The sequence below is a fragment of the Pleurodeles waltl genome, chromosome 6 (assembly GCF_031143425.1).
Source record: "Pleurodeles waltl isolate 20211129_DDA chromosome 6, aPleWal1.hap1.20221129, whole genome shotgun sequence".
Lineage (NCBI taxonomy): Eukaryota > Metazoa > Chordata > Amphibia > Caudata > Salamandridae > Pleurodeles > Pleurodeles waltl.
This window is the reverse complement of record NC_090445.1, coordinates 694,824,060-694,840,732: the sequence shown is the minus strand read 5'-3', so window position 1 is coordinate 694,840,732 and position 16,673 is coordinate 694,824,060. Positions and strand designations below refer to the sequence as shown.

Below are 16,673 nucleotides of genomic sequence, written 5' to 3'. Positions count from 1 at the left end.
ATAAGAGGTAGATTGATCACCCTTGCCCCTGAATGCCATGTGGGGATGACAGGAACTAAACACAAGCTTAGGGAAAGATATTGGTGTCCAGCAATGAATCGTGATGTTGATATAATTGTTAGTCAATGTTCTATTTGTGCTAACGCAGATAAAACAATGACTTCTCACCAGTGCCCCATGTCATCCATAGAGCTACCTGAAGATCCCTGGAAAAAATTCAGAATATGCTTCATAGGACCAATGAATGTGCTACCCATGCATATAAGTTAAGCCATTGCTATTATAGACTATTTACGCACGCAGAGAGGGGGACTGCAAGTCCCAGCCTGCCCTTGGCCCCAGGAGGTGGCCATTATCTGCCACAGATGATTTTACTCCAGCAGCGCTATAAAGTGCAGGGACAGACACCGCAGCGCGGGACGTGAGCACAGAGGGGGACTGCAAGATGCAGCCAGCCCTTGGCCCCAGGAGGCCGCCATTACCTGCCACAGCTGACTCTACTCCAGCAGCACTATAAAGTGCAGGGACAGACACCGCAGCGCAGGACATGCGCGGGCCACGCCCGGGAAAAGCCCGGGCCAAGGGGGTGGGCCCGTCTTTGCCCGTCTTCGGCCGGAAGAGGCTGGGCTTGGCCTACCTCCCTTCAGCCTCTGGTCAGAAGGAGATCCAGGCTCAAAAAGCTGTATCTGGCCAGAAATTAGGGGAACTGGGAGAGTCCCAGATATGGCCAAGAATGGGTAAGCGCAAGGCAGGGGCTACCGAGTCTCTGTCCAGCAGTGCAAAAAAACTTAAAAAGCAAACACAACTGACTAAGCGGGGACTATTGGCGAATGATGATTCAGGTACGCTCTTAGAAATTGACAACCTTATTGGGGAGGTGGAACTGTTGCTAAAAAATAAAACGCCCAAGAGGACAAGAGAGGAAACATGCAGCAAGGTCCCCGATATGTTTACTAAATCGAAAGTTATAGTTCAACGCTCCCCAACTGGCGATAAGGCTACGCTAACGCCCAGTGATAAAAATCTGCGTAGTCAGAGTGTCACAGCTGAAGTTTTAGTAGGTTCTCTACCCCGGCAAACATTCCACATTCACCCACCGTAATAGTGAATAGGACTATACCCTGCACAAACAGGATTGCCCTCTTGGCAGAAACCGAGTGCACCACCCTGCCTACCACCATTACAGGTAAACCATAGGAAGAAATAGCTGACCTTACCAACAACCGTGGCCCACTTTGGCATGAAATAAACATACTTGAAACGATGGTGGCTGAACTAGCTAGCAAGATGGATAACTTAACAGCAAAATTGGAAGAGCGCTGCTGCTCTGGTCAGGGAAGCTGTAAAGGCCCTCTAAGTAGGGTATCAGATCCTAGGAGAAAACAGGAAGTTTCCTACCCAGGAAACAGTAAACATCTGGGGATGATCCCAGAAAAGGCAAGCAGTTCACTTGGCCTGAGGCCAAATACTCTACCAGAGGGGAGGATTAAATGGGGTACAAAGCCCCGTAGCCCTAGGAGCATTCCTGATCATTTGGTGAAAACAACTCCTCCAGCTTGTTCTAGCTTAAAAATTCATCCTGTTCTAGACGATCATCATAGTAGGGTATTCCATACTTCAGCTGGAAGATATCACCATACTCAAGGCAGGCATTTTGCAGACCATGGGGATCAGATCTGCTTAACGCAGGTGTAGGAAAGTACCATCTTGCCTGGCATGTTACCCCATGTTTACATGAATGTAAGTTTGTTTTTGCCTGTCTCACTGGGATCCTGCTAGCCAGGACCCCAGTGCTCATAGTTTGTGACCTGAATATGTGTACCTGTGTAGTGACTAACTGTGTCACTGAGGCTCTGCTGACCAGAACCTCAGTGCTTATGTTCTCTCTGCCTTTAAAATTGTCACTATAGGCTAGTGACCATTTTTACAAATTCTAATTGGCACACTGGAACACCCTTATAATTCCCTAGCACATGGTACCAAAGGTACCCGGGGTATTGGGGTTCCAGGAGATCCCTATGGGCTGCTGCATTTCTTTTGCCACCCATAGGGTGCTCAAACAAATCTTACACAGGACTGCAGCCTGAGTGAAATAATGTACATGTTATTTTACAGCCATTTTCACAGCACTTAAGTAACTTATACATCACCTCTATGTCTAACCTTCACTTGCTGAAGGTTAGGTGCAAAGTTACTAAGTGTGACGGCACCCTTGCACTAGCAAAGGTGCCCCCGCATAAGTCAGGGCCATTTCCCCAGACTTTGTGAGTGCAGGGACGCCATTACACGCATGCACCACATATAGGTCAATACCTATATGTAGCTTCACAATGGTAACTCCGAATATGGCCCTGTAACATGTCTAAGATCATGGAATTGTCCCCCCCATGCCAAATCTGGTACTGGGGTGCCAATCCCATGCATCACCAGGGCCCCACTATGGACCCCGGGTACTGCAAAACCAGCTCTCTGGGGTTTTCTCTGCAGCTACCGCTGCTGCCACCCCACAGATAGGGTTCTGCCCTCCTGGGGTCTGGGAAGCCCAGTCCCAGGAAGGCAGAACAACAAAAAAAATCCTCTGAGAGAGGGTGTTACACCCTCTCCCTTTGGAAATAGGTGTTAAAGGCTGGGGAGGGATAGCCTCCCCCAGCCTCTGGAAATGCTTTGAAGGGCACAGATGGTGCCCTCCTTGCATAAGCCAGTCTACACTGGTTCAGGGAACCCCAAGTCCCTGCACTGGCGCGAAACTGGACAAAGGACCCCAGGGGTGGTGCCCAGAGCTCCTCCAGTGTGTCCCAGACCTCTGCCATCTTGGATCCAGAGGTGTGAGGGCAGTCTGGAGGCCTCTGAGTGGCCAGTGCCAGGAGGTGACGTCACAGACCCCTCCTGATAGGTGCTTACCTGACTAGGTGGCCAAACCTCCTGTGAGGGCTATTTAGGGTCTCTCCTGTGGGCTTTTCCTCAGATAACGACTTGCAAAGAATTCACCAGAGTTCCTCTGCACTTCTCTCTTCGACTTCTGCCAAGGATCGACCGCTGACTGCTCCAGGACGCCTGCAAAACTGCAACAAAGTAGCAAGAAGACTACCAGCGACATTGTAGCGCCTAATCCTGCCTGCTTTCTTGACTGTTTCCTGGTGGTGCATGCTTTGGGGGCTGCCTGCCTTCAACCTGCACTGGAAGCCACGAAGACATTTCCCGTGGGTCAACGGAATCTTCCCCCTGCTTCAGCAAGCACCAAACCTCAGCATCACCGGTACTCTGGGACCTCTCTCATCCTGACGAGCGTGGCCGCTGGAACACAGGTGGTGGACCCAAGTGACCTAGACTGTCCAGTGGTCCATCTGTCCAAATTTGGAGGAGGTAAGTCCTTGCCTCCCCTCTCCAGACAGTAATCCTGTGCACCACGTGCACTGCAGCTGCTAGGGCTTCTGTGCACATTTCCACAAAATCCTTCATGCACAGCCAAGCCCAGGTCCCCAGCACTCTTTCCTGCATTGCTCAACTCCCTGATTTGATCTCTGGCTTTGTGGGACCCTCTTTTGCAGTGTTGAGACAACCGCTGTGTTCAGTCTTCTTGAACCAGTGTTCAAGGACTTCAGCGGGTGCTACCTTCTTGTTTGTGGGCTCTCTACGTTGCTGAGGGCCCCCTCTGTCTCCTCTCCCAAGTGGTGACATTCTGGTCCTTCCTGGGCCCGGGCAGCCCCCTTTTTCTTTAACAATGACTCTTGCAGCTAGCAAGGCTAGTTTATGGTATTTTGCCAAGGAGACAACTCTGCATCCTCCAGCACTCTGTGGGACATCTTCTGCATGAAGGAGAAGTTCCTAGCACCTTTCATTGTTGCAGAATCTTCAGCTTCTTCCATCTAGAGGCAGCCATTTTGCACTTTTATCCGGGATTTAGTGGGCTCCTGCCCCCCCTGGGCACTTTCGGGACTCTTGGACTTGGTCTCCTTCCTTTGCCGGTCCTCAGGTCCAGGACTCCATCTTCAGTGCTTTGCAGTCTGTTGTGGTCTTTGCAAAATCCTCTATCACGACTTTAGTGTGTTTCTGGGGAAATAGTAGTACTTTACTCCTACTTTCCAGGGTCTTGAAGTGGGATATCTTGGACACCCTTAGTGTTTTCTTACACTCCCAGCGACCCCCTACACACTACACTAGCCTAGTGGTCCACTTGTGGTACGCATTCCACTTTCTTAGTATATGATTTGTGTTGCCCCTACGCCTATTGCATCCTATTGTATTCTACAGTGTTTGCACTACTTTCTGACTGTTTTACTTACCTAATTTTGGTTTGTGTGTAAATTGTGTGTATTTCACTTACCTCCTAAGGGAGTATATCCTCTGAAATATTTTTGGTACATTGTCACTAAAATAAAGTACCTTTATTTTTAGTAACCCTGAGTATTGTGTTTCTTATGATATAGTACCTATATGATATAAGTGGTATAGTAGGAGCTTTGCATGTCTCCGAATTCAGCCTAAGCTGCTCTGCTATAGCTACCTCTATCAGCCTAAGCTGCTAGAACACTACTAATCTACTAATAAGGGATAACTGGACCTGGCACAAGGTGTAAGTACCATCAGGTACCCACTATAAGCCAGGCCAGCCTCCTACAGCAGGTGCCTAAATTAAGCAAGGATTCCTATGAGGATACGGAATCCTTGATTAATAAAGTCACTCTTTGGCTTAGATACCAACGCAATTGCCTATCTATAGTAGGATCAGACATTATCCATGTGAAGAAATAGTCACTCAAGCAGGCTGCAGACGACTATATCATAGTTCAATTAATCTCTAAAACCCTGGTTAATAACCTTTGGGCTCTGAGCAACGCACTGGCTGATTAAGGGAATGCACATCATTAACGATCAGTATGAAACTGGGCCCTCTAAAAGAGGAATATTGGGAGGATTCTGGAAGGGGTGCCTTGTTACAAATGCAACAAGAATTGCCTAGTCATCCCCCCTGAGCTCAGTTCCCTTGACAAAGTGGACTGACTGTATATTGGGGAAGAGGCAGGGATGAATTCCTTCTTGCTCATTTCTGAGCAGGCATGCTTACATAAGAAGGGAGTGGCTGAGGTGAGGTTGGCCCCCGAAGAATCTCCTATCGCTAGCCCTACGGTAATGAGACAGCACATAAAAAAGATTTAGGAGATGCAGAGGATCACCTCGGAGGAGGGACCATCAGGATCCACCTGCAAGATCCACAAGAGGCAACAGCCCCCCCCCAAGGGGGGTGGGCAAAGTCTCAGAGCAGCTTGGTAGAGGGAAAATACACTGCCCGTAGTAATCAACTTTCACTGATGTTGTGGAACCTAGCAGGGATCAGGCACAAATTGGAAGATAATGAGTGGGTTTCACATATAGAGAAATGTGATATCCTTATGTTCCAAGAGACCTGGGCTATAGATAAAACATTTATCAATGGCTATACCTCCTACAGCAATGAGGCAAAGCCACCAAAGAATTCTGGAATAGCTAGTGAGGGGCTGCTGACTTTAGTAAAGAAAGACTTATCTAGCCGCCGCAGACTTATGAAAATAGACTAGACAAGGCAGCGAGGAGGCCCCTACCTTATTGTTGCTAGAGGAGACACTAGAACACTTGGATAGTGGGACAAAGATTATAGTAGCGGGTGACTTCTACATAACATTTGAGCCATCCACCCTCAGAAGATAAATTTTGGAATATTCCACCTATGGCAGGCAACCCCTGTAAGCCTCTGCCCTTAAGATAGTTTCAATGATGGCCAACTGGGGCCTTAGAACCTGTAATGGCCGCACAACATCTGAGCCTGGGTTGGCTAAAACATTCAAGAGGGGTAAACAATCCAGTGTCATTGATTATATCCTCTTAGACGTGAGACTGTAGGGCCTCTTGGGAAACATGATAGTCGAAGATCGCCTGGATAGTGACCACTACTCTCTTCTTCTTTTGCGTAAGGGGGATCCAGTAAGGAAACCTAACATTACTTACGAGATAATGACCTTTGAGCCTGAGATGGTCATTAATGGTCGCTATCTGTGCTGGCCCACTATAGGGGCCAATAGGAACTCGCACTCAGAGATATATGACCTCTTTATATTCTATCTCTCAGAGTATGAGGGACATCCTCCCTTGGGTATTCCAATTTTAGAACAGCATAATACTCTTTTTACAAAATTAAAAGAATTGTTCTTTAGGGACAACCATGGGAAGGCGACAAGGGAAAGAACGATTGCTTGGTTTGATGATGACTGCAAAACTGCAAAATCGCACTGAAAAATGGCATTAAGGGAAGGTGACAGAGACGACATCATGGAGGCCAGACATGAATATGATAGAACACTTCATTTAGCAAAAAAAGAGAGTGACGATTCAATATGTTGTGAAATCTTAAAAGCAGTGGAAATGAGAGATTCACTGGTTTTTTGGAAGCTGGTGTCAAAAGCAGGATTGGATGATACAAATCCCCTCCATCATCATTTAGATCCTGACAGTTGGGTCTCTCATTTCTCTACCCTCTACGAGCTAGCTGACATACTGGAACAGGAGTATAATGAGGTTGAAGCAGTGCTTAATTTGTTCTTGTTGTTTCCGGTGCAGAGCACCGGCCCTTATTTTTGAGGGCCGGGCCTTATTCTTCTGCCTTAAGCATTTGCTGTAGACAAAAGACACATATGGGAGAGACGGATGAAGGGAAAAACGAAAAAGAGTCACAATGGGAGAAAGTAGAAAGCTACAAGAGTGAGCTGAAGGGACAGGGAGTGGCTTTATAGGGATTGAAGAGGCCTGAGATGGCTTCAGGATTCCGCTGCCTCAGTATTCCATGTTCACTTATTTAATTACAGCAGCCGCATGTTTGAGAGGAGAGCTTTGGGCACCAGCACCTTTTTATTTACAAACTAAGCACTGGGTTGAAGTGCTCAAAGAGGGAATTACCTGTGGGCAGGATGGGATGGAGGAGATGGACCCACTAGAGTTCAGTATAGCTGATACGCTCAGAGAGATAAATGCCCCAAAATGTGCCAAAGCACCTGGCCCTGATAAAATCCCAGGAGACTTATATAAATCAGAAACGTTAATTTGGAGCTCCTTCATAAATCTTCTGACTAATGCAATCTCAGGTGGAGGGAATATGCCGGAGTCTTGGACGGCGACGGAGATTGTACCGATATACAAAAAAGGGGCTGCTAGCTGCCCTTCCAATTACAAACCAATAAGCCGTATTGACAATCTTCAGAAATTTTTTGCTAGACAGATCCTCAAGAAGTTGCTCACGTGGGTAGAAGATGAGAAAATCTTGACCCCCATTACATGCTGGATTTCGCCCCAAAACGAACACCACGGATCAAGTCTTTAGGCTTGCCTGCTTATATTGGAAGTAGGTGACACTAGCTGGACAGAAGCTCTACGTATCCTTTGTTGACCTCAAGGCCCCTTTTGACTGTTCTGCGCAACAGGCTACGGCAAGTGTTGTCAAATATGGGGATTCCATCAAACATGCTCACGCTGATTATAAGGCTGCACACTATGAATTATGCTCAACTGCGATGGGGCAAAAGGGGTGAACTAACAAACAAGAATGCCATCAGACGTGGTGTGCACCAGGGTTGCGTATTGGCCCTCACTCTAATTACCGTCTATATGAATGAAGTGGCGAAGGAACTTTGTAACTGTAAGAACGATGCCCCCTCATTGAAGAACTTAAAAGTTCCCATACTACTCTTCGCTGACGATTCCCTACTGATTTCCAGATCACCAATGGGGCTCCAAGTTTTAATTGACAGATTCACGAACTTTTGAAATTCAAGAGGATTGGAATTAAACGTAGAGAAGACAAAATATATGGTCTTTGGGCAGAGAGGAACCAAGTCGAGACCAATTATAGCAGGTGGGAAAGTACTGGATAGGATTGAATCATTTGAATACTTAGGCGTTAAATTAACTAGCAATTTAAAATGGCTCCCCCAACTATCCAAGTCCTCTCTAGTGCTTCAGCACAACTCTAACGGTATCATCAGGGTCTATAATGCAACCAGCTCACGATCTGTCTCTCCAGCGTTAGCAGTCTATCGAGCAAAGGTGCATGGAGCTGCCTTATTTGGTGGAGAACTGTGGGGGCATAGTAACCTCGATTGCCTGACTATTGCAGAAAATAAATTCATAAGGAAACTTTTAAAATTACCGATGGGGAGTCCATTAACCCTACTTTACATGGATTTAATTTTACATAGAGTGGCAAATTTAGCAGTTTTAAGGCCTCTTGCTCATTGGGCCCGTTTGTGGTCTATTAATGAACAGAGTCATTATAGGGACTCAGTAAGGGATTTGATTACTCCAGCAAATGCGAGCCACATTCCCTGGATGAAGTCAGTGCGAGACTGGTTCAGTAAACTGAACCTGAATAGACTCTGGGATGAGCCCGATTGGTTATGCAAAGCTGACACCCAAATATAAAAAAAACAATATGGAGAGATTACATACCAACAGACAGCTTTGTCGGGCACTCACGGCACATTGAGAAGTAGCTTGTTGGAGATAAAACTCTTCCCTTGCTTTGAACCATATCTTGACATGATCACTCCGGCCCTGGCTAAAAGTCTGTTTATAAGATTCAGGACAGGCTCCCTCCCCCTAAGCTCGTTCACCAGTAAGTGGAACAGGGGCTTTGCCTCAAGTTTATATCCAGTCTGCAGCCTGGCGAACAAGACTGGAGCCCACGTTTCATTTGCATGCCCAGAGTACAGTGATCAAAGAAAAAGATGGATTCGCCCAATCTGCTAGCAGCTTAGGATAACGGATCATTGTCAGGACTTAAGAATTTTAAAACATGACACAACAGAGGAAATAGTATTTTAAGTTAGCAGATTTATACTGCCATTCTGGTGCAGGCGTCAAAAGATTTTAGCCTAGGTCGATAATTATTGAACTAGGATATGTCATTCTAAGCTACTTGACTGAACTGACCTGTATTAGTTTCCGAAATTATTAACGGTGGGACTTTTGGCAATTTGGGGAACTAACATTCTTCCCAGGCAATGGAGTTCATGATTTTTATTTTTAGGATTGAGTTATTTAATGAGTCTCAACAGTAGGATTTTTAGTAATATTTTATCTTCTGTACTCATGTGCCTTTGTACATATTTTAGGAATGTTTTAAATGTTATTTATAGTTATGTGCACTTTGATGGTCATGTATCAGCGAATAAAGTATTTTCTACTACTATTTCAGTAAATGGATCACAGCTAAATTTATATCACAACCCACCACATCTGAAGTGACAACATTTCTGAAGGATTTGTTTTGTAGAGGGGGTTTCCCACATCAGTTAGTCTCTGACAATGGAGGGGAGTTTCTGTCCCAAGAAATGGCTACATTCCTGAAGGTAAATAACATAGAACATGTACGGTCTTCCTTTTATCACCCCCAAAGCAATGGGCAGGTCGAGTGGGCCAATTGCCTAGTCAAGGAAACCATTCAAATAGCATTAAGGTCTCATATTCCTATTGAGGCAGCCCTTAGGACCAGACTACGGTCATATCATACCACTCCACACAACACTACAGGTAGAACGCCCTTCGAGTTTCTCAGGGGTAGATGAACCATCACACAATTGCAGCCATACTGGTCTTTAGCATAGAAGAAATGAGAAAAGGAGAACATGAAGGAAAAAGAAACCAGAATGAGAAAGTTAGTAGATAAACATCAAACGCACATGAGTAGCAACTACAATGTTAGGAATGCAGTCAGGAAAATGAATGTGTGTGCTAGTGATTTGGTGAGAGTGAAGTATCGAAAAAGGAAGCCTATAATTCAAGTACAGTGCACCAAGACATGTAGCTAAGACCAATGGCACTGCTGTTTTATTGGACAATGGCCAATGGTGGAATGGGTCAAGTGTGGTTGGCATTAGGTTGCCAGAACTAGTCGAAGACCATGAAGTTGTTCATAGTAGTGTGCCTAAACCCAGCAGAAAAGATTCTCACAGTGAGCAATGCAAAACAGGCTATGCCCATATGGCAAATAATAACTCTTCTGACATGTCTTCAACTATGACTGTGCCTGATCCAAAGAATGCTGTAATAACCAGAAGAACTATTGTACCACTCGTCAGATTCAAAGGTTATATATCGAATTAACTGTTGAAAAAAGGGAAAAGATGTAATCTCCTGCTGAAACAGTGAAATGTAATGCACCATTTATAAGCCCTTTGCATTGTGTCTGCCCCTGTCCTGTCTGTCATCCTCGTGTGTCTGTGCGCATGTCATATGCCGCGTGTGGATTTTGGAAGGTTGATGAGACGCTCCGCATCACGGCAGTTGACCGTTCATTCTGTGAGGAGAGGGTCCGAATAAAGAACCTAGCACTGTTACTACTGTGTCCTGCTATCAGCTGACTAGACCTGTTCTGTGTGCCTGTGAAGCATGTGCTAGTACTGCCTTGCTGTACAATTTCTCTATGTATTAGTGACCCTTACATGGCTTTTGCTCATGATGTACTTAATTTACTTGTGTGATAAGATTGCACTACTGCTGATATGATGTAGTATAACTGCAGTAGTTGTTCTTCCTATGTCAGGGACGTTTACATGGCCACTGCTGTTTAGTCCCTGTGGATTTTACAATACAAATCAGTCTGTTAATGTAAGGCGTGCATTACTACCGCCACCATGTCTGTGTATACTGTGATGGATCTAACTATACACTCACTTTTGAGTTTATCTTCTCCACTCCATCTAAAAGTTGAAGCCTCAAGATTGTAGTACTCTTTCGCGCTGTACATATAAGAGAAACTGTCTCACTCTCTTAGCCAAGTCGATCTGAATCTTGTAGCAACAGTGGCAGCATTTTCATATGAAAGTTATAACATGAAATTGCAAACAGTAAAACAACTCATAACGGTAGCCGTAAGACATCCGGTTATGATGCTATATGTATTGCCTGAGTCCCATCTTTGTTCCGCACTAAGTTTGGGCTTAAAGGGGTTTGGTGTCATCACTGGATTCCCTAGACATAGTTGATATAAGTTCTTCCGATTGTTAGCAGTAACTAGGTTACTTTCACATGTCATGCACATTGCATCGGCAAGTCTTGTCAGGGTTAGTGAAGATGCCCTTCGCTCCCTATACTTCACCTACCCAAGGTATATGAGACAGTACACTGCTTGTGTTGTTAATTTCAGTGTTTGCTGCTTAATGTTCATAATCTTTTAGGCATGTGTGTGTGGGGGTAAGAGGGGCAGAGGTAGGTAGTACTGCTACCTATGCAGTACCTACCCTTTTCTGTGTGGGGGAAACATAGGGCCTGATTCTAACTTTGGAGGACGGTGTTAAACCGTCCCAAAAGTGGCGGATATACCACCTACCGTATTACGAGTTCCATAGGATATAATGGACTCGTAATACGGTAGGTGGTATATCCGCCACTTTTGGGACGGTTTAACACCGTCCTCCAAAGTTAGAATCAGGCCCATAGTCTTTGCTACCTTGTTGCTTGCCTGTTGACTGCGTTAGAAAGGTTGCACTGAAGCCTCCTTGGCTATGCCTGCTCTCTGTGAGGGAACATGTTACTGCCACTGCTGCACCTGGTCTATGTGTGATGAGATATTGCACTGCTTCTTGTGTTGCAGGTGTTGATTGTTTGAAGTAAACTTGAACTACTATGTCTGATGTACCTGTTGTGTGTGTGGAGGTGGCTTGAGTTTTTTTTATGCTGCATTCTATGTTCATATGGAAAGCCTCCACTGCTGCTCTTTGTACTGTAGCTTCTCTGTGAGTGATGGATGCTTCAGCAGTAGTACATATCTTCATTTTTGTGAGAATGCTTGTGCTGCCATCGCCATATTCTTTTGAGTTGTCCTTCCTCGTGCTGCACATGTCTGAAGCCCTCTTTTCACATAAGATTTTGGAGATGATTTGGAATCCATTCACTAATATAATTATCTTTTGTCTTCGCACTATATTATTTTGATTGACTAAAAGGTTGTGCCTCTGTCAGTGTGTCAAACATCCACTCACCTGACACCTGGAACTTGCAGGAGCGAGGATAGTCCTCCCTGTGCACCTTAGGAACAGTCCCCAGCACCCACAAGGAAAAGGTGTCTGGAGATAAAGGTAATGGGGGTAAGGAAAGGAGAGGGTAGGGAGGAAGAGAAGACAAAACTCCTAGATTGGTATGCCTGTTAGTTCTGTATCCTAATCTGATGACCCAATCTCCCTGACACAGTGTTTTCTATGAAAGTTACAAATAAGAAATAATCAGAAACATGATTGTAGTGTATAATTAGAAAACACAAGAGTTTTACTCACGTAATCACTCATCCATTAAATGAGCATCTAAGGACTGTAAATTATTTTTCCCTGCCATGGGAAAACATGTGCCCAGAAGAATAAATATCCAGGAAATCCTAACCAGACTATCATTAATAGTAGATGAGTAGATAGTTTGTTATATGTCTTTTATGGGTTGGTTTGTTGATGCAATAAAGTTTGTTAGAGCTGCAGACTCAGTGCACTGACCTGTTTTGTGACGAGTTGGTTAGTTGTTCTTTTCTCTTCACGGATAATTATCCAAATCCGGAGTAGAAAGCTGGCAACAAAAGGACTCCCACAAGGCAAGGGGCCAGAGATGAGGCCAATCAGTAATTGCAAAACATAAGATCTGCTGATGTGTTTGTGTGTGTATATATATATATATATATATATATATATATATATATATAAATATACCACTAGGTAGTTATAGTTATAGTTAGGACCTAGTTTCTATAGAAAAAGTGTTTTTTTTAACTTGCTTACATCTTTGGCATCGGTGGATGAATCTTCAGGAAAATTTCCAAAAAGTTTGCCGCTCACATAATTTGCTGTCTGGAAAATTTTGGGGTGATCCGTCAAGCGGGGCAGAGAAAAAGAGGGAGTCCTAAAACGCTTTTCACCCATTTATTTTTCCATGCAGATTTTTAACAGCGATAGCGCCTGAACCACTGGACGGAATTACGCTAGATTTGGCAGGAAGGTAGCTCTTGGTCCAGAAAGTGACCTTTTTGTTATTTGGTGTAAATCCGTTCAGTAGTTTTTGGAAAATTAAAGAAATTCCAAACTTGTATATGTAGGGACGCAAAGGATCTGCAAACCCTCCCCTCCCCATCTAGTGCTGAGATCTGACTGGCTGCCAATACTTCAACCAGGAAGCCATTTTGGGGATCGGACTCAGCCAAGTCCCAAACAAAAAGATTTTAAAAAAAGGGGGCCGGGTAGGAATAGCCTGACCCCTTAGTGCTAGGGTCTGCCCGAGACACCGCAAGGGTAAAAATGCATTTGTTTTATTTTAGCCAAAAATCACAGGAGATTTGCGAATTCAGCGCAATTGTTTTTAAAAAAGAGCGGTCTCCCGCACTTGTTAACAATTTAGTCCCTGGGTGGGCCATGCCCTAATGTCATGTGGTAAAAAAATGAGGGGGGTTGGCAGGGCCCCCCTCCTAGGGCTCTTTTGAGCCCCCCGGGACTACCACCTGGCCCGGCCTTTATTTAAATACTGGAGAGGGGCCATGCAAACCCCCTTCCATTGGGCTCGTATGAGCTCTGGAACCACCACCTCACCGAGGCTTTATATAAACAATGGAGAGTGGCCACAACACAAAACCGCCTCCTGGGCCAGGAACCACCACCTCTCCAGGCTGAATGACATATCGGCCAAAGGGCCGCACAGACTCCTCAGGCCCCGAGGACCACCACCTTCCCAGTTCCAAACATATACATAAAACTGGGAAGGGGCCACGCAGCACCCACTCCTGTGCCATAGAGGGCCTCAGGGTCCACCATATCCCTGGCGCCCGTCCATGTAGATTAAAGGAGGGGCCCACACGGTCCCCCTCCTGGAGCCATTAATGGCCCTAGGGACCATCACCCCCCAGGGGTAGCTCCTGGTATATCCTGAGGTGCCCACCCTTAGGAGACAGCAGTTTGCTTTCACTTGGTGGAAGTTCTGACAGCTCCTGCCAATCGAGAGCAAACACTAAATCCGGTCCCAGCAAGAGGGAGCTGTAAAACTACTTCTGCTTGCTGGGAGCGGAGTTTTCATCTGTTTCCCAGCTTGCTGCCATGAGGGCAGAGAAGCAGATGAAAGATTGTTCCTGCACGCAGGGAGCTGCATATTTAGCAGCTCCCTTCATGCAGGAGCAATGCTGGCTCTTGCATAAGGTGGGGAGCCTGTTTGGGACTGCAGGGGCCTTCAATCTCTCTCTGGTTCCCATCATTGCAAACTAAGTGCCCTGGGTGGGGCCGGGTAGACGTGTTCAGGCCCTGGGGTCAGGGTCCCAGGGGTGAAAACTCACCCTGAGGAGGGGGATTGCACTGCCTCCCTCCAAGTATTATTTTTTCTATAGGCCTCAGGGTGGTCCCCAGGTGTCTGTGTGCCCCCCTGCATATTTTTATATTTGCCCTAGGGAGGTAGTGGTCCCCAGGGCATGGTAAAGTCCCAGGAAAGGGGTCTATGCGCCCGCCCCCCGCATTGTTAAAATAAAGCCCAGAGGAGGTGGTGGTCAAAAGAGGCCATTGGAAGGGGTCCTGTGTGCCCCAAAATTGCAATAAAGCACCGGGAGGTGGTGGTTCCTGGGGCTCATAAAAGCCCTTGGAGGTGGGCTCTGTGTGCCACCTTCCTTTTTCACCATATCACCCTAGGACCCCAGACGGTGCTTTTAAAAAAAAAAAAAATCACCAGATTCACGGATCTGCCGCAAATTTTGCAGAAAATTTTACAAAATGCTTTTTTGCCCTGGCCTAGGGGGCCCCAGCACCTGGGCTAGGGAGTCAGACTATTCCTACCCTGCCCCTTTCCTTTTCTTTTATGAAGGCCATGCGTGGTTGGCTGCCTAAAGTGGCCAGACCCTACGGCCAACCCCCACCGTGCACGGGTTAAGGCCATGTGTGGCACAGGGTTAGGTGCTTATAGGGGGTAGGCCGCATGACCTGCGGCCAACCCTCTGCTGCACATGGCGAAGGGCTGCATGGCGGGGGTTGGGAGTTTATAGGGGATAGGCTGCAGGCCCTTTGGCCAATCACTGCCACGCATGGCCGAAGGCCGTGTGCTTCAGTGGCTGGATAAATGTAAAGTAATTAAAATTACTTAACGTTAAAAAAAATATAGAATTTCACGTAAAAACAATGTTACTGTGACGTTATAGTTAGCTTCACATTTCAAACGTACAAACCATAAAGATTCAGCAGTTATTTCAAGTAACTATAACTCGTGCCCTAAGGTAACTATAACTTGTGCCTTCGCCAGACACTGCTACTTACCCAACATATTACATCACTCATAACATCTTCTAAGACATCATTGTTAATTCCACCCGATTGAACATAAGATTTTAGCCATAAAACTTGTTATCATTCACCAGGGTCATTTAGTACTTGCTCAATGAGTGCCTTAAAGACTGCCTGGAGATACTGATTGGACATAACTTCTAGAGCACGTCTTCTATTAAACTAAGATTAAATATTTGCGTGCAGTACGATATTGTTCTTGTATCACTGGATTTCTGATGTCTGTTTGAGCTGTCCTAAACATGCCATATTCGGTAATTGATATAAGTAAATGTCATTGTACATGGAACTTGTAAGTATGTTTTATTTTAAAATCCTTCCCAAAAATGTATATTCATATAAATGTTTGTAAGGGCTTATACATGTATGTGTGTTCTAATGCATACATGTTTAAAAACATGAAGGTGCTGCTGTATCAATTTCCTCTTTTCTTGGTGCTGTAGTGTTTCATACGAAGAACAATCAACAACTGTATAAACTTCCAGTCCAGCATAGTTCATTTCGAAATGCATTTTTAATAAGACATGGTGGATGAGAATGAGAAAGAAAAACGCAAGGCAAAGAGCCGTTGCCAGGGAGCAGACATGAGTGTTTGAGCCCTGCGCCCCACTACGTGGAAGAAATGTGTGTGACAGATGTAGAAACAGTGTATAAACTCTCATGCAGGAGCCAAGAAATAGAAATGCACATATATCCCGTGTGTGTTATTTCCTCCCTCTTATTAAATGTACTTCCTTTTAGGGGAGCAACGAGCTTCAGCACGTGCAGCAGCGATGACTTTGAGAAGCTCATTCTTCAGAACAAAGGAATCTGCCTGAAAAACGCCCCCAAACCCAACGACATCCTGACAGAGCCGGTTTGTGGCAACAACATTGTGGACCCGGGAGAGCAATGCGACTGTGGTTCCGTTCAGGTAAAGGCCTCAGTATTATCATCGCTCAGGTCCCAGGAGCAGTAGGAGAATTGTTAGTGTTCCAGGAGCACTCTCCATTAACTATTAAAACGGATATTTTCAGTTTGCTGCCTTTCTTTGTCGATGGAAGCACCGGACTCCCAGGTAACGTGATCCGACTTGTACCTGTACAGCAGTGCGATTGCGGCACTGTCGAGGTGCAACAAAATGACCAGAGGGATTCCTCATCAATCATTGCACATGAGTAGAAATATAACCATAGGACCGTATCAGTGGTAATAACACTAATTCTAAATAGTATTACTTCAAAGCTTTTTACTTAGGTCTATCAGTGTCTAACATTATTCATACATATCTGTCCTGCAGCTGTCAAAACAGGTTCAATTGACATTTTGAGAGTGAGCACACTTTATCATGTAGTATTGAAGCAGCTTGTGATTTTAGAGTCT

At 45.4% G+C, this 16,673-nt stretch overlaps 1 protein-coding gene across 1 annotated transcript in view; it reads left to right on the top strand.

The window, feature by feature from the left end:
* LOC138300177 (disintegrin and metalloproteinase domain-containing protein 9-like) overlaps positions 1-16,673 on the top strand; it is a 587,087-nt gene that overhangs the window by 201,504 nt on the left and 368,910 nt on the right. Inside the window, exon 12 of the mRNA XM_069239149.1 lies at positions 16,053-16,224. Within this exon, the coding sequence (XP_069095250.1) occupies positions 16,053-16,224 (172 nt within the window). The remainder of the gene's footprint in view (positions 1-16,052; positions 16,225-16,673) is intronic.